The 17190-nt window shown below is 51.4% G+C and overlaps 5 protein-coding genes across 5 annotated transcripts; 4 read left to right on the top strand and 1 right to left on the bottom strand.

Annotated features, from left to right (window-relative positions):
- Positions 1 to 515: 515 nt before the first annotated feature.
- On the top strand, positions 516 to 1339 carry BO79DRAFT_285646 (DASH complex subunit DUO1; the record flags this gene model as incomplete). Its single annotated transcript, XM_025688385.1, has 3 exons — positions 516 to 852; positions 927 to 1223; positions 1280 to 1339. Exons 1-3 carry the CDS (start codon positions 556 to 558, stop codon positions 1337 to 1339), a joined length of 654 nt encoding a protein of 217 aa, XP_025542906.1. The 5' UTR covers positions 516 to 555.
- A 389-nt stretch (positions 1340 to 1728) lies between these two features.
- BO79DRAFT_285645 (uncharacterized protein) lies at positions 1729 to 2821 on the top strand. Its single transcript, XM_025688384.1, has 4 exons — positions 1729 to 2123; positions 2190 to 2232; positions 2287 to 2389; positions 2439 to 2821. The coding sequence occupies exons 1-4, from the start codon at positions 1756 to 1758 to the stop codon at positions 2507 to 2509; spliced, it is 585 nt and encodes a 194-aa protein (XP_025542905.1). The 5' UTR covers positions 1729 to 1755; the 3' UTR covers positions 2510 to 2821.
- A 412-nt stretch (positions 2822 to 3233) lies between these two features.
- On the top strand, positions 3234 to 3549 carry BO79DRAFT_252141 (uncharacterized protein; the record flags this gene model as incomplete). Its single annotated transcript, XM_025685908.1, has 2 exons — positions 3234 to 3401; positions 3469 to 3549. The coding sequence occupies 2 exons, from the start codon at positions 3234 to 3236 to the stop codon at positions 3547 to 3549; spliced, it is 249 nt and encodes an 82-aa protein (XP_025542904.1).
- A 528-nt stretch (positions 3550 to 4077) lies between these two features.
- On the bottom strand, positions 4078 to 8090 carry BO79DRAFT_207711 (formin-binding protein HOF1). Its single transcript, XM_025682232.1, has 7 exons — positions 7842 to 8090; positions 7675 to 7779; positions 7328 to 7614; positions 7063 to 7275; positions 6903 to 7001; positions 4773 to 6855; positions 4078 to 4713 (listed from the first exon to the last, which is right to left on the bottom strand). Exons 1-7 carry the CDS (start codon positions 7882 to 7884, stop codon positions 4544 to 4546), a joined length of 3000 nt encoding a protein of 999 aa, XP_025542903.1. The 5' UTR covers positions 7885 to 8090; the 3' UTR covers positions 4078 to 4543.
- A 947-nt stretch (positions 8091 to 9037) lies between these two features.
- Positions 9038 to 17156, top strand: BO79DRAFT_285643 (CCR4-NOT core subunit CDC39). The gene is made up of 4 exons (XM_025688383.1): positions 9038 to 10213; positions 10296 to 10620; positions 10683 to 16591; positions 16655 to 17156. Exons 1-4 carry the CDS (start codon positions 9491 to 9493, stop codon positions 16718 to 16720), a joined length of 7023 nt encoding a protein of 2340 aa, XP_025542902.1. The 5' UTR covers positions 9038 to 9490; the 3' UTR covers positions 16721 to 17156.
- Positions 17157 to 17190: the final 34 nt, after the last annotated feature.

The following is a 17190-nucleotide window of genomic DNA, read 5'->3' as shown; positions in this document are numbered from 1 at the left end:
TTGTGGATGTGAGGGAGAGAAGGTGGTAGTTAGTGGACTGGGGAAAGGGAGGGAAGAGAAGACGAGGTGAGGTTCAGAGAGTGGATGGGGATGGCTGGTGCCCGCGATCTGGAATGTTTGGCCCGCTTTGGTGGTGCTTCCTTGTCGCGTCCCAGCCACACCTTTTTTTTCCCCTACACGCCTTCTTCCGCCTCGTTTAGTTAGGCTTTAACAACTAACCAACTAACCAACCAATTGCTTGGGTATCGACTAGATAGACTAATTCCATAGTCGGGCTATTATACTCTCCCATCCCTAACGACTGGCTGAGACTGCCCCACGATAATTAGCTGTCGATCGGCATTCTTCCTTTCTTCATTGGTGGTTATTTCCCCTTCCCCTCCGCCAGCTGGTGCATTTCATTATTCAACTACTCCGATTTTGTATCCTCGTTCCCTTTCAAGATCAAACAAAACAATCATTGTTGTTTCCACAGCCACGTCTCCCCCCCCCACCATAACCACCACCATCACCACCACCAACACCCATACTATCTATCACTCCTTCTAAAACACAATGACGCACCGCAGCACCGCAGAGGAAATGGACAGGCTTCAGCTGTCGGATGATGACTCTGATGACCTTTGGGATTCCCCCTCCAAACGCGGAAATAAAATGCTACACCACAGAGCTGTGAAGGAAGAAAGCATGTCGCCAGAACCCACCATTACCCATGACGGAGGGGAAACTCTGTTTGACCGTCAGGAGGCGCGGGAGGCCGCATTGCGCAGTGAATTGGAAAGCGTCCGCAAGATCAACCAGGTCATTGAGGGGCTACTAGGAAGCTTGGATTGTGCTAAGGAGAACATGGGTGTAAGTTCAAGTCCAACTTACCGGTATCGACCTTCTACAATTGCAATTGCTAAACCGCCGATGATGATCTGTAGACTGTCTCGCGCACCATAGACTCCGCTTCCACCTTGCTCCAAACCTGGACGCGAATCCTCTCCCAGACCGAACACAACCAGCGGTTAATCCTCAATCCTAATTGGCAAGGCGCCGTTCAAGATGTGGCCGACATGGAAAACGAAGAAATCCTCCGGCAACAGGCAGCAGAGAGACGCGAACGGGAACTTCAACAGCAAAGGGAAGCTGCTGCCCGGAAGGCTGAAGAAGACCAGCGTAAGAGAGCGCTGGCTGCGGGCACCCGCACTACACGTGGGACGGCCACTCGTGGACGGGTGGTGCGTAGCGGTCTGGGAAGGACACCAAGCACCTCATACTCAGGAACAAGCTCCAGCACAATCAGGACTACCGCTTCTTCGACATCCAAGCCATCGACGACCTCCACGACGCGTAGACCGGTCAGTGGGATCGCGCGGGGCACAGGAATTGCGCGGGGGCGCGGCAGGGTGTAGAGGAGGCAGGCATGAACAAAAACGATTTTCCATGTACAGTACTACGAGAGAGGAATGACAATGATGATATGATGATACCAATTGAAGATGACATGCGGATACGTGATGAGTGGTGGAAGTGAGAAGAATGTAACCAGCAGCAGCAGCAGCAGCAGCAGCAGGAGCAGCAGAGCAGCGGGGAAGTGATGGCTGCCTGAGGCGACGAACTGCGGTACCGCGATAAAGCTACTTACTTGAAACTAGTAGCTCAAAGCGTGGGCTGATAAGCGCGTCTCCCGTCCATCCATCCCGTTTGTCTGTCCTTACTTTTCTCTCCTGGCTTTCGTTTTTTCATCTTCCGCTTCATCGCCTGCTCAAGATGAACTTTGCGCCTTACCAGGACGAGTCCCCCGAGGTGGAACGCGCCTTCTCGCCGTCGCTGGCCGACGCGAATCGCATCAAGTCCCCCAATCTTCGATCGCCTCGCGGATCTCCTCCCGTCCCCGGACTCGCTTCACCGGGGCTCCCCTCCCCCAGTCAGTTCGCCGGTGCGGGTCATATAAACACCAGTGGACATGGAAACACGGGATTTGGCAATGATGTGGAGAGCGGTCGTTGGAATCTCGGGGCTTTCGACACCAGTCTCCCCATCCGTATGGATGTTGAAGCTATGCTGGCATATTTGCTTCTGCCTCCTGCCGGTGGTGTCTTCCTCCTGTTGGTAGAACACAAGAGCGACTATGTTCGGTATGCTTCCTCCTTTCTCACAACCCAGAGATATCTCTTTGCCAGATTTGCTGACACGTCTTGAAGCTTCCACGCCTGGCAATCGAGCATGCTTTTCACCGTCATGTTTGTAAGTCACGCTATCCGCCGATTCGACCGTTGACACCTCTAACACGTCATTCAGATACTCCACCTAATATTCTCCTGGTCAAGCTTCTTCTCATGGCTCTTGTTTATCTGTGATATTTCAATGATCGGTTTTCTCAGCATGCGGGCTTATCGAGATGGTGTGTTCTCACGATTGCGCAACGATAACACAAGCTGACCACACTTTAGTTGACACTCTCGAACATTTCGAAGTCCCAATCTTTGGCCGACTGGCCAACTCCTTTGTTGACGATGAATGAACTCTCTATAATAACTGCATGATATTGCTCTTCACATGATATGTGTCCCGAGGCTGCTCGCCTGATGCTTCTTAAGCCACCTTGCCTGGACAATCTTCCTGATCAAGGACTGGTGAGCCTTCCATTGTACAGTGTCAATTGAACATATTGCGGAACCTCTTATGTCTTTATAATCTGTTATTTGCTGGCCTGCTGTGCATGATGCTCTGCTATGTATTCCTGTCACTACCCATCATGCTGTCTTCACTTGAATTGTAATATCTCTTTATCACACCTTTCTAGCTGCTCCATACCGTGCTTCGTCAAGTTCCGTCGTTGCCTACCTGGCTGTGAAGTCTTAACAAAATTTTCACCTTGTAGTGATGCTGAAAACTTGATTCACAGCTTTCCGTGGAATAAACGTCGACACAATGGCTCGGCGTGTGCCCCAATTCACCACACTTTGGCATATAGAAAGATTTCTTTCTGCGCCTGGCAAAGATGCCATAGCTCTCTACTCACCATCTTGCAGAACAACCAGCGAGAGTTTCAAGCCAAGATTTCCAGACTCATTTGCATGGCTCCGTATTATCAGCCAGAATTGAATCGAGAAAGCAGGAAACTCTTTTTTTAACCTCTTAACAATCGATGCCCTTTGATCCAGGGCCAATAAAATCCTCCAACCGCAAACTTTCCACTCTACTACACTTCTGCATGCACCAAATCCTTCTGAGACAGTCAAAAAATGTGCCACATCCAGCGGGTCTGCAACAGTTGCGGACATATTAACGACCACGTCTACCTCGTCTGCAACATCGCCAAAGCCGCAGCTGACACGAATGGAAATGGTGAACCATTCCAGCCCGGTCTCAAAAGTCTTACGCCGAAAACCATCTGGGATAAGATTTCCCAGGTTGGATTCCACGCGTCCACACAACCGTATTGCAAAGACGGTAGAATACGTTGTCTGACAACTCCAGGAGGTTTTAGATGTATGGTGGAGGGATGCGGCCGTGCAGACTAAACCGAAGAGGTCAACGAACTCTCTAACCCTCCTATGATCACCTTCACGATAGACAACCTTGAAATCGAAATCGACCTGCTATTGCTTGCCTTGCAGGCATATCTTCTCCCTCTTCGCGTCCGTCAAAACTTCACACGCTGGCATGTGTTCTCTAGATTGCTAGGGCTCGATTTCTCTCTCTCTCTCTATCTTTGTTTTGTACGATACATGTGCGCGGGCATCTCATCTTGTATCAGTTGGTATTGGTTTCTGAGCATTTCCTAGACGTCCTGCAGGTTCTATACCCTTTTGCTGCTCTTATTTAACCAGTGGGCTGGCGGGCTGCCACCTGATGAGGCCTCCAATTGAGCTGTCATTTTGTGGTAACCGGTTGCATTGTCTTGCTCGCTCGGCTCAGTTGGTCTCTCTTTGTGGGCTGTTTGGCCAAGCCTACAAACATTGGTTAGGTTTTTAGTTTCGAATGGTGACTCTTATCTGGGAATTATTACACGCATCCCCAACGAGATTAAGCTATAATGATTTGTCTAGTCATAGAACGTAGTACGTATACGCAAAAAAATAATAGCGCCCATACGCCAAGTTATTATTCAAATATCTCAACGCAGCTAAATCAAAAAGAAAAGACAAGAACAGAAGAACTAGTCCGTATCTTCAACGAAAGACAATCCGAGCAAAATCAAGCACACAGGTATCGGAGATTCAGCACACAAGAAACACAATCAAGATCAACAAAAGAGGTCCAAAGAGGTGGCAACCAATTTTGACATGCTAGAGACTTGGGAGAGAGAAAACGCATAAAGAATGTGCCATGGAAGGGGAGGAATAGATACTACTAGACCCAAAGATTAGAAGATGTGGCAAAGAAGAGACAAATGAGCACAATTTGGTATCATGATCATGAACACGTGATTAAGTAGGACATGGTTGGGTCATAGATGGGGTGATGGAATGAATGATTTGGTTGTTGTTGGTTCATGAGATAGGCATTGATCGTGTTTTGTCGTTTGTTTTTTGTTTAGGATTTTTCGTCTTTAGATGATTTGGAGGTAGTTGCTCGGGACTAATCCGGTTCGGCTGCGTGCGGTGGTGATTTCGGCTTCCCACCAGCCGTCGTCTTGAAGGCGGATTACTGATAGGACGTCGCCTTTGCTGAAGCCTAGCTCTTCGGGGATGGCGGCGGTGTAGCTGTACATGGCTCGTGCTGCAGGCAAGGTTAGTTGATTATTGCTATGGGGTTGGAGAGGAGGAAGGGGTATTTACCGAAGTGAAGGATGGGTCGACCGTCGCGGCTGAATTGTCTGCTGGGATCGGCAACAGCGACTGTTCTGCTCCTGGACCGACTCCTCACGCTCGCGGCCTCGTCGTAGTATGACATGGGTCTACCACTGCCACGTCGAGAGCCGTACCCGTCACGACTGCCAGCATACATGTCGGGTTGTCCAGAAAGCTGAAGCTCCATGCCTCCGGCGCTGGATGGCCGGGTTTGTTGTCTGAATTGCGGCTGTGGCGAGACGGCACGGGGCATTGTGTTCTGAGGCTGTCTGTATTGAGGCTGCGGGGACACGCCGCGCGGTGCCATGGTGGGAGACTGCCGGTATTGTGGCTGAGGAGACACGGCACGCGAAGATCCTCTTCGGGCATATTCTGCAGTTGGAGATGCATCCACGGGACGCTGGGATGGCGATGGGACGGTTGGCGATTGGTTGTACCGGCTTCTCATGCTGCTGCTCGAATGGTAAGTTGGACTAGGGCTAGCCGCTCTACTGTATTGCCCCATGCGGGTGTCAACTCGAGGGCTGACATGAGGGCTCGCACTCCGTCCTGGACCGGGTGAACGAGCCCGTGTGGCCTCCTGGGACTGTCCACCGTGTCGGCTTGTCAAAGAAGGGGGCTTGCTCGAGCCACGAAGCATACTCTGGGCCTGGCCAGTGTATCTCTGAGTTGTTTTCTGCATCTGCGCTGACGTGAAAGCGGGTTGCGGAGCGTCGAGGCGTTTCAGGGATGAATCGTTGTAAGCGGGGGGAGGTGTGCTCACAGCACCTGGGTTAGCAGCTACTGGTGGCACTGGAGTTGCAATTCCATGGTATCTGTCAGCAGACACACGAGTGGTTGATTGCTTCCCTGCTACTTTCAGATCTGCAAGAGCTCGGGCAATCGGATCGAGCTCCTCTTCACCAGTCTTGGCTGCTTTCGAAGGCGATCCCTTCTTATCCTTGTCAGGGGAGTCCACGTCGAAAACATTGTTTCCAACATTAAGCTGGAAATTTGCCCTTGGATCCACGGGCTCGGGGCTTCCAGATACTCGGTCGGGGTCGGGAACCGAAATTGGCTGTTGGGGTTGAGGAGCTTTAACGGGACTGGTGGACTTCGACGGTGATTCCCAAGTGCCGCGAGAAGGTGGTTGAGATGGGCCAGACTGGCGGTCTTTATCATGGCGACTCTTGCGTCGGAAGGGACTGTTGCTGAAGAACGCACTCCTCTTCTTTTGTACCTGTTTGTCTGCCCCTAGACCTGGAAGGGCTACACCATTCGTGGGTTTCGTGGGTGATTGTCTGGCACTTGGTGGCTCCTGACTCGACATCGATGTAGGGTTTGACACTTCGCTCTGGGAATCCCGACTGGACGGTCGGTAGGCGCTATTGGATCCCGAGCTGCGCTCTGAAGGCGGACCTGTCCTGCAAAACATGGTCATACCATCGGTTGGATAAGCGTTGTGTGGCACCTTTGCAATTTCGCCATGCTGGTTGGGGTCATAGTTCGGTGGAAGCTGACCACCACGTCGTAGATCCAAGGGAGCGGGTTGCTGCATCGGTTGCTGCATTTGTTGCGGCATTTGCTGAGGCATTGGCTGTGGCATACTCGGTTGCTGCACGGGTGGCTGCATTGGCGGCTGCATAGGCTGCTGCACTGGCGGATGCACCGGCTGCTGGATTGGCTGTTGCGGCTGTTGCTGCATAGGTTGCTGCACATGTTTTTGTACGGGCTGCTGCATTGGTTGCTGTGGTGGTTTTTGCGGAGTGACTGTAGCTTCCCTGCTCGAAGGAGTGGACGGGCCGTTTATCTTGGCTGCAATTTCAGCATCGGGATCAATTTGAGGCTCGTACGAAGAAGGCTGCGGTGATGAAGTGCGATATGCCGGGTTTATCGTCCGTTGGAACTGGGCCACCGAGTACCCTTCTTCTTCAGATACTTCCGAGCTGGTATCGTTGATGTCGCCCCGGCAGAAGTTGATAAACCTGGGAGGGTCAGGAATGTCCTGACCGGTTCCTTTCTCTTTGATGAAGTAGATAATGTCCTTTTCGACCTCGCAGTCCTCCAGGGAAAGTCGGATTTTCTCACAGGACTATTGATCGTTAGCGGAAGCCCGGAAGTTGGGTTGATAGAACGTACCGCATCATCACTGACGCAGACAGTTGATGCAATATTCGCATACGTCCAGAGACTGCTCTTTGTAAAGTCAAGTCTCTCTTCCTCGAGATCTTGGAATTTCTGGAACAACTCATCAGTATACAGACGTCAAGACACAAGACAAGTTGCCGATCGCACGTACATCACAAGCTGCTTTCCACTCCTTGTTCCAGCGTGTAGTAGTCTCTTCGAGAATTTTAATAGCTGCTTCATACTCGCTACTGCTCGATGCCAGCTGTATTTGCGTCTTCTCCAATTTCGCTTTGTTCTTACGCTCTTCGTGGCCCATAACCATGTGGCCTTGAGCCAAATAACCCTTGATCCGCAGGCAATCTTGTTCATACCGATCTCTGGTCTGCTTTGTTCAGTACGGTCCTGTGCACTTTTCCATGGGCAGGGCAATCTACCTTGTTGACAGTCTGAGTCTGTTGGATTTTAGTCTTCAGAAGACGCTCAATACCGTTCTGTATGATCTTTCTTCGCTCCTTGGAACCACCGGCGAAAGCAATCAATGGCTCCTCTAGCTCTCTCTTCATCTGGCCCGCAATTGCTGCGTGGGCCTTGGCAATAGCCTCAGTCTCACCGCGGACGGTATCGAAGGACGACCGGAGGGAGCCTATCTCTGTTGATCCTAGTGGTTTGCGACATAGTGCTAGAAGCTTTCGCGCGTACTCATCCTCGATAGCAGCCCGTACTAATCATCATGTTAGAACACAAACGGGCCTCTTACTGAGCCCAGGATCGGCCGACGTACTGTTGTAGAATGTCTTTAACTCATCACACGATACTTTGGACGTGTGCATTCTATCCAACATTGGCCCAACACCCGCATCTTCCTTGCCCCAAAAGTTGTTGGCAACTGTAGAAGTCGAAGTGTTAGCTGTACATGGAACTCGCTAATCGAATGTCGAGGTACTATACAGGACATGGCCACTGTTGGCCCATCTGCAACTGTGCCCGGCATTTTGGCAGATTATAGTCCGGTAAAAGTGTAGAGCTTCGGCCAGCCTTTGCTCATCTGGTTATCGGTATCTAGGGATATGGACAATTTGAAAGGTAACGCAGAGCGAGCTGTAAGAAATGTTGAACAACCCGAGAACCCCACGGCGACGGAAAACCAAACGAAGATGGCAACCTGGATGCCCCTGGAGAAGCAAGATAAAGAACCAGAATTTCAGAAAGAAAGAATGGAGAAAGCAGTACAGATGGAACTGGATCTGGTGGAGTTAGCCACAAGCTACGCTGTGGAATGGAGATGGCTGACGCTGTCATGTTTACACTGGCGTGTCTCTCGGGGCAACCGGCGGTAGAATCACGGGGCAGCGTCAGGCAGCCCAATGACCACCTCATCTTCCTCGAGGGCCCATCAAGGGATATCCGCCGGTGGCTATCATTCTCTCCCACTGAACGGAACCTGACGAATGGTATGGATTCTTGTTCCTGTGACGCCCTTCCCACACTTTATTTGCGCCCTTCCTTGGCTTGTAGGGTTTTAAAAACCCTGAGGTCGGTCATTATCCATCCATGGATGTGGCTGGTCCCGAGGTCTCACTGATGGCGCACGAAGAACGCAATTTACCCATACATTCATTCTCCTTTCAAAAACCCCCTATTACCATCTATCCTGCGCTTGGTAAAATAGGATATATCTAGTGCTGTGGATCGTATACGTGGTTCTTCGAAAAAGTGTTGAGAGAAGCTCCATTGCGATAACTCGCCATTATCTACACTAGGTCTGCTCGAGCGGAAATGTCGGTGACCATGTTGAGGGTGTCGGGCATCAATTGTCGAGTAACTCTGGGGACAACCGTCAAGAAGGGATCCCGGTTCCCCCATTTTTGGACTTTTGAGAGAGAGCGTAGATAACTTTACCTTGATAAAACTACCCACTAACTGTAGATAACCCGATTGCAACCTGCAACCCAGGAACACCCGATGACTCAGCGGTTATCTAAGCCACCGCATTGGTTCCGTCATGCTCACGTGCCCGGGAACCCCCCAGCCGCACTTGCCTAAACGTAGTGGTCATTATGCAGGAGAGACAAAGCTGGAGGTCGAGTCCGGTCGCTCGCCTACGCACTTTGCCCAAAACTATATTGCGCGTCCTTTCCACTGGTCGTTAATCTCAGCTTGAGAACCCCTAAATTGTGATTGCCGGTTTGAGAATTTCCATCTCTCTGCCGAATTTCACCACACTTTCCCCCTCAAACTTTGGTTTGATCGACCTCCCCCTACCTACTCTCTTCAGTAAGTGGGAGGAGCAGGACGCAGCTCTCTTTCGCTGCCTAAGGCCACCTAGTGTGGGCTCCTCAGGCACCTCCCGACCCGCACGTCCACTCAACCTCGCTTTCTCTGCCCGTCATTCACACCCATCGGAACTTCCATCCTGTGCCACGAAGCAACATCCTCTTCATTGCCATCGGTCTCTGCTCTTCCGCTGCCAGAATCCGTCGCTCTGTTGCACGTCTCACGATTGTTCTCATCAATTTTGGCTTCGACTTTGCTTTTATTCTGTTGCAAATAATAAAAATTTGTCGCTCGCCTTCAGATCAAATGATCGCGTCTCCTAGATGACCTTCCCTCCCCCTCCTCCTTCCTCCCAATCGTCGATTGCTTCTGGCACCGATAAATCCTCTTCGACCAGGCCGGCAAGGTCACAGCAATCTCCTTGGGGTCCGTCCGTGTCCCAGTCTAGTGTTCGGCGTGGGTTGACTCCACTTGCGACCAACAACCTCTCCTCACTCGCCTCAGCTTCTCGGGGGCCACCTCAGTCCAACAGTCCTGGTCCAGGTGGTTCAACCGCGTCTCCTTTGACTTCCTCCTTTTCCGCCGTTCTGAGCTCTGCTAGGGGCCATCCTGTTGGTCGGAACGTACCCTCGCCAGCCTCCACGCCCTCACCGTTCGCCTCCTTTCAATCTGGCTCGCAACAGCACCAACAACCTGGGCAGTCTCTCTCCTCACCTAAATTCAGAGCTCACACCCCGTCTTCAGGGTCACATCTGGCTTCCGCAGCGGGTTCTGTCGCGGGTGGAGGAGGCTCCGGGGGAGGCGGAGGTGGGACGGGATCTTCCAGAGGCGCCACCTTCTCTCCGTTGTTGTCCGGTACAACCGTGAATTCACCTACGGGCTTTCCCTCTGACAAGCCGGGATCGGCAGCTTCAGGCTCTGCTGCTCACGCGAGCCAGTCATCGTTGACGAAGATATCCATCGCACAGGTTTTCCTGCTCCTAGATTCTATCACAGAGAAAGAGGGTAGAGAAAAGTGGGAGACCAAAGCTGCTCAAATTCATAAGGTAAGTACATCAGATCATAGCATCGCAGATGTCAACCTCCTCTACTATTTGTTGTATCAGTACGATGCTGACTTGGTACCAGCTTGTTGAGTCGAACGGAATGGAGGTCTTTTCCAAATACTTTCGCCGCTTGCTTACGGGCAATGCCCCGCAGATTTTCCCCGGAGTCAACAAGTCCGTGGAAAATGCTGGCAATTATCCGCTCCTAGTTCAGGAGATGCAAAAAGTGTCTCAGGATATAGAACAGGCCCAGAAGATCGCAGAGACGGTAGATACATCCGAGGGAGATATCTTCCGCGATTTTGATCTCTCCACATTTTTGGATCACTTCAAACTCGATCCTCTTGTGAAAGTTTCTCTCGCGCTGGCATTCAAAACCGCTAATAAGTCGGACTTGCGTGCTAAAGGTGAGTCGTTAGCCCGAATATCAGACTGTGTTCTAAGTCAACTGACGAATGCTTTCCAACAGCTGATGCGATAATTTCCAATTCCATAACACCGTTCCTGCAAAGCCTGGCGACGCTATCTGATGTCAGCAAGGATTACAAGAATTCTTTCATTGGCATGACCATCGAGCGGTTCATACTGTATCCGCCTAGGAATTTCACAGATGAAGTGAAAGGGAAATTGGTGTATGCGGCGAACTTGCGCTATCAGAAGCTGGGCGTGGACATGCCATTTGAGGTTGCGTCTGCTCTTCAGATGTTTAATTTCATTAACCCCAGGTATACCCTTGTCCGCCAACTTCACTCCAGAGGACCGAAAGCAACCTCGAATGCCGACGCCGTCACTGAGACGATAAACTCAACCGGGTCCGAGTGCTGGGGCGAAGAGCATATTGCCAGTGCGCTGCTTTTCCTTGTGCTCTCTCAGCATTGGCGCGAGTTCTCTCTGGAGACTTTCCTCGGGGCTGTTCAGGCACACTATGGCGAAAAGCGAATCAATTGGTCTCTTATCTTCCGCAGCTTCGACCGTGAGGGTTTGAGGCTTGATACTCGACAATTCGCAAAGCTGTATGCGGTTCTGTTGGCTGCAGCTACGGATGACCCAACCCTGGATATTCAGAAGCTTTGGGGTGGTGATTGGGAGCATCGTGATACACAGATGTCCTTCCTGACTGCTTTCATTGCTTCCAGGACAGATGTATCCCAAATCCCTAACCTACGTGCCACCTTTCCCTCCGACTTCTTCGCCGATGGTCCCGAGCTCGTTCGTTTGCAAGGCGAACGTGCTGCAAAGTCACCACTCCGGTCCTTGGACGCTATGAGAGCCATATTCGATCTGGCATTGTTTTCCCAAGCATCTTGGGCCGCCGCGGAGAGCCAACTGATGATCAAGGCGGTTGTTCAGTACGATCTACCCGTTTTCTTGTGCTCGGCCCTCTCTCTCCCTCAGCCTTGGACTAGCGTGCAGCAGAGCTTTGTCCTTCGAACTTTGATAGTTTTCATACTCAAACAAGAGGAAGGATATCATTTGGCACTGCACGGGGCCTGGCATCAAGATCGGCAGTGGGTAGCAGAGCAACTCTTCACAACTTTCACGCAGGACCCGACATCTACTGCTGCCATCTATGAACATGCTGTCGAGTTTGGTTGGCTCGACTATCTCCTGGGATATACGAATGGTCTCGCTATGGATCTTGCTTGCTACGCTCATCGTAAAGGGCCCTTCGATCTGGAACAATGGGTTCGTAATGCGGCACAGAAAGGCCCTATGGATATGGGAAGCCTACTATCCAAGTTCTTGAGGATCAAGGCAGAAGACGAGCTTCACGTCCAACGGAAGGAACAGTCGGCTCCCCAGATGGTTAGTCTTGCGGTCAAAACGGTGTTCACGTTGCTGTCAGTCCTCGAAGAATATGTCGGTGACCGCGAAAATCTTACTCCTGTCCAACGGATATGCATTCAGACTTATCCGCGGCTCATCAACTACGGAGAAGGTTTCGACGACATCATTGACGCCAACGGGGAGAACGGAAATTCGTTGCCCGAGGCAGTTGATAAGCAGATGCAAGAGCTTTTCGGCAAGATGTATCACGAGGAGCTCTCACTCAGGGAAATCCTTGAACTGATGAGAAGATACAAATCCTCCCGTGAACCAGCCGAGCAGGACCTATTCGCTTGTATGGTGCATGGCCTTATTGACGAATACCATTGCTACCATGAATATCCCCTGGAGGCACTTACCAAGACAGCTGTGATGTTTGGTGGTATCATCAACTTCCGGCTTGTGGACGGCATTACCTTGAAGGTCGGCTTGGGCATGATTCTGGAGGCAGTGCGTGATCATGAAATGCATGATCCTATGTACAAGTTCGGTGTCGAGGCGATTGAGCAGTTGATCAACCGTCTTCCTGAATGGGCTGGCTTCTGCCACCTGCTCCTACAAATCCCAACTCTGCAGGGCACTACGATCTACCAGAAAGCCGAGGAAGTTCTGCGTGAGCAAGGGAGTCAAGTTAGGGATGAGCCTGGAAGAGCGGACAGTATTCCGGGTGCTGCCGTGAATGGGAACGTTGACGAGAACGCGACCGCGGATGGATCGACTCGTAAATTTGTTTCCGTTCATGTTGATCCGCTTCTCAGACCTGAGGTCTATCGTGATCCTGATGAAGATGTCCAAGACAAGATTCTCTTCGTATTGAACAATGTGTCTGAACAAAACATTGATGAGAAGCTTCGTGATCTCACGGATGTTCTTCGTGACCAACACCATCAATGGTTCGCGTCTTACCTCGTGGAGGAACGTGCGAAATTGCAGCCGAATTTCCAGCAGCTCTACCTTGACCTGCTGGACCGTATCAATGACAAGTTGTTATGGGCGGAAGTTCTAAGGGAAACCTATGTCAGTGTATCCAAGCTTCTGAACTCCGAAGCTACAATCAACTCATCCACCGATCGCGGTCATCTCAAGAACCTCGGTGCATGGCTTGGGTCTTTGACCATAGCCAAGGACAAGCCCATCAAACATAAGAATGTCTACTTCAAGGGACTTCTGTTGGAGGGATTTGATAGCCAGCGCCTAACTATCGTGATTCCTTTCACATGCAAGGTGCTCGTCCAAGCCACCAAGTCCACGGTGTTCAACCCTCCCAATCCTTGGCTGATGGACATCCTTGCATTGCTCATGGAACTGTATCATTTCGCCGAACTCAAGTTGAACTTGAAGTTCGAAATTGAAGTCCTGTGCAAGGACCTCGACCTCGATCACAAGACCATTGAGCCCTCTGTCATCATCCGTGACCGCTCTGCTCACATCGAAGATGCGCTGTCTACGGCCAATATTCCAGATGGTCTGGAGGCGTTCGAGGACATGACTCTCACAAGCATCAATCAAGGAATCCGCCACGAGCGACTGTCACCCGCTGCCATTATGTCGACTCTCCCGAGCTTGGACAAGATCCTTGTACTCCCGTCGTCTGCCAGCAGCATGGTGGACCCGAATGTCCTTCGCCAGATAGTGCACAGCGCGGTCGAGCGTGCCATCGCGGAAATTATCACTCCCGTTGTGGAACGCTCAGTTACCATCGCATCTATCTCCACCGTCCAACTGGTGTCGAAGGACTTCGCAATGGAGCCTGATGAGGAAAGAGTGCGTCATGCGGCTGGCATAATGGTCAGGCAACTGGCTGGTAGCCTGGCTCTTGTGACCTGTAAGGAACCGCTCAAGGTGAGCATGACCAATTACATTCGCATGATCCAGCAAGAGTATTCCGATCAGCCAATGCCTGAGGGGTTGATTCTCATGTGTGTCAACGATAACCTCGATGCTGCTTGCGGTATCGTTGAGAAGGCCGCAGAGGAGAAGTCTCTTCCTGAGATCGAGAAGGTCATCGAACCCCAGTTGGAAGCTCGTCGGCGTCACAGGGCGGCCCGGCCCAATGAGCCTTTCATTGACCCATCAATGAATCGCTGGGGCCTTTTCATCCCCGAGCCTTACCGACAGGCTGCAGGAGGTTTGAACAAAGAGCAACTGGCAATTTATGAGGAATTTGCCCGTCAAGCCCGTGGCCCGGCAGCGGCCCACGTTCAGAATGTTTCCACCGATTCTGGTCGACAGCTTCCAGATGTTCTTCAGGAACCATATTCGCCTATTCCCAATCTCTCTACTCCTGCAGAACAGCCAGCTGTACCCCATAGGACACCACAAGCCCAGCAAGATGCTCGGTTACAGCAGACTGGTCTTGTCGGCGCACAGTCTCAGCTCAATGGCTTCCTTGAAGCACAAAGCCCGCGTGAGAAGGTCGAGAGCATAGTTTCCGAGTTACAGCAGGCAGCTCGGAACGCTCCTGAAGAGCGCATTCGGGACCTTGGCAGGGAGAGTGCTGTCCTCCAAGAGTACAACCAAGCACTCCGCACTATCCTTGCCTCTCCCAACGGTGAAGAACTCGCTCGTCTCACTGGCCTCAGAATCTGTACGACTCTGTATTCGCAGACACCCGGGACCTTAGAGATCGAAGTCCTCGCACACTTGCTTGCGAAACTGTGCGATATGTCCACTCTTGTGGCCCGCTACACCTGGGCCCTACTTTCTGAGGTTGACGACGAGCACATGTTCAACGTGCCAGTTACGGTTGCACTCATCGACGTCGGACTACTGGATATTCGTCGAGTTGACATGATCTTGACACGTCTTATTCTTCAAAAGAACACTGCTGCCCTGGATGTCCTCTCCAACCTCATGGACCGTGTTCTCTTCAGCGAGGAACCCTCTGCTCTAAGATCTGACTTCTCAGGCAGTCTTGAAGCCATGAGCCAATGGCTTGCGGAAGAGTCGGACGTTACTGTGGCCAACGACATCATTCGCAAGCTGCGTGAATCCGGCATTCCCGAAGTCGTCAACCCCCTACTCAGTGACAAGGCCAGGTCCAAGCGTGACCAGATGGAGTATATCTTCAGCGAGTGGATTGGTATCTACAAGGCTCCCGGTGCCATTGATCGCACCTACTATTCGTTCCTTAAGGATCTGCATCAGCGACAGGTCATGGACAACCAAGAAGACTCGGCACTCTTCTTCCGCCTTAGCATCGACATCTCGGTTGCAATGTTCGATCACGAGTCGCAGAACCCTAGTGGAAGTCTCGATGAAGCTTTCCTCTACATCGATGCCCTTGGCAAGCTGGTTGTCTTACTTGTCAAGTTCCAAGGCGAGTCTACAGGAGCTGCCAAGACAAGCAAGGCAGCCTTCTTCAATTCTACCCTCTCACTGCTCGTGCTTGTCCTGAACCACCACCATGTCATGAGAGGCGAAGCCTTCAATCAGCGTGTCTTCTTTAGGCTATTCTCCAGCATTCTCTGTGAATATTCCATGAACGGGCTTCAGCAAAGCGATCAGCATCAGGACATGATGTTCGCCTTTGCTAACAAGTTTTTGTCTCTTCAGCCCAAGTACTGCCCAGGATTCGTTTACGGGTGGCTGTCGTTGGTCTCTCACAGATTCTTTATGTCCGGTATGCTGAACATGCCGGAGCGGGCGGGCTGGGGACCGTACTGCGAAATCATGCAGGCGCTGCTCTCTTACATTGGCGAGCAGCTCAAGCCGGCCAGCATCTCATACGTTGCTAAGGACTTGTACAAGGGTGTTCTTCGCATCTTGCTGATCTTGCATCACGATTTCCCTGAGTTCGTGGCAGAGAATCACTTCCAGTTCTGTAACGTCATCCCTGCTCATTGCGCTCAGCTTCGGAACCTGGTCCTGAGTGCTTATCCGTCGTCCTTCCACAAACTCCCGGACCCGTTCAGGGAGGGGTTGAAGGTTGAGCGTCTGGAAGAAATGCGGGAAGCCCCCAGAATCGCCGGTGATACTGCTGGTCCGCTGGAACAGGCCAACATCAAGAGTGCTGTCGACAGTGCACTCCAGAGCACCAATGCATCTGACTCGGTCATTCAGCAGATCTCCGATGCCGTGTACAATCCTCCCACCAAGGAAACTGGCCCCTACTATACGCCGATTAACGTCAACGTGGTCCTTTTGAACGCGCTTGTACTTTACATTGGTCAGAGCGCCGTGTCTGCGAATGCGACCAAGGGCAACATTCGCGCGGCCTTTGACAATTCCCCTCACTCGGCGCTTCTCGAGAAGTTAGCAAAGGCCTTCCGGCCTGAGGCGCGGTACTATCTCCTGAGCGGCATGGCCAATCAGCTCCGCTACCCCAACAGCCATACCTACTTCTTTAGCTTCGCCATTCTCCGCCTATTCGGCACCGACTACTCGGAGCAGGACGATTCTGACATTCGTCAGCAAATCATCCGGGTGCTTCTCGAGAGGCTTATTGTCCACCGCCCTCACCCATGGGGTCTCATCATTACCCTGCAGGAGCTGCTTCAGAACCGGAGCTACACCTTCTTTCGTCTTCCGTTTATTCAGGCTGCGCCTGAGGTAAGCTTACCATTGTTTGAACGGTTTATTAGTTCGTTTCACTGACGTGACATTCCCTACTAGATCGGCCGTCTGTTCGATGCTCTCCTGCAGCACATCCAGCAACAGAGCCCGCGGGCCATGGCTTGAGTGATCGCCAACCTATACTCTCTCCTCTATCTTCTTCCACTATATTAATACGAAGTATTTGATCATGTTTCCATGCCTTGCATTCAGCCGCGATGACCGACTCTGATGGTGTTCTATCGATGCCGCTCATGACAATGCAGCGCAAAAATACGGGTCTTTACCGGGGTGTATGATCTGAAGGGTTTCTACGTTTGCTTTGCTTTCCGTTGGCATGCTGTATTGTTCTATGTTTCTATTCTCATTGTTTCGGTTGGGTTTCTGGGCGGGGTATGCATATTAGGACGTGTTAGCATGGTCCATCGCTACATGGTGCTTATATCTTGTTCCTTTTTGCTCGTGTCTCTTACGCTTCATGTTGGTGTTTTTTCTTATCCATTCCATCTACCACATCGGTAGTCTGTAACGATAAGTTTATCCTAAAAAAAGATGAGTCCATGAGTATCGGTGCATACGAATTTGTAGAAAACAGA

This window comes from Aspergillus costaricaensis, assembly GCF_003184835.1.
Source record: "Aspergillus costaricaensis CBS 115574 unplaced genomic scaffold BO79scaffold_6, whole genome shotgun sequence".
Taxonomy (NCBI): Eukaryota; Fungi; Ascomycota; class Eurotiomycetes; order Eurotiales; family Aspergillaceae; genus Aspergillus; species Aspergillus costaricensis.
The sequence above is the reverse complement of the archived record's forward strand: the minus strand, read 5'-3'. Positions and strand labels throughout refer to the sequence as shown.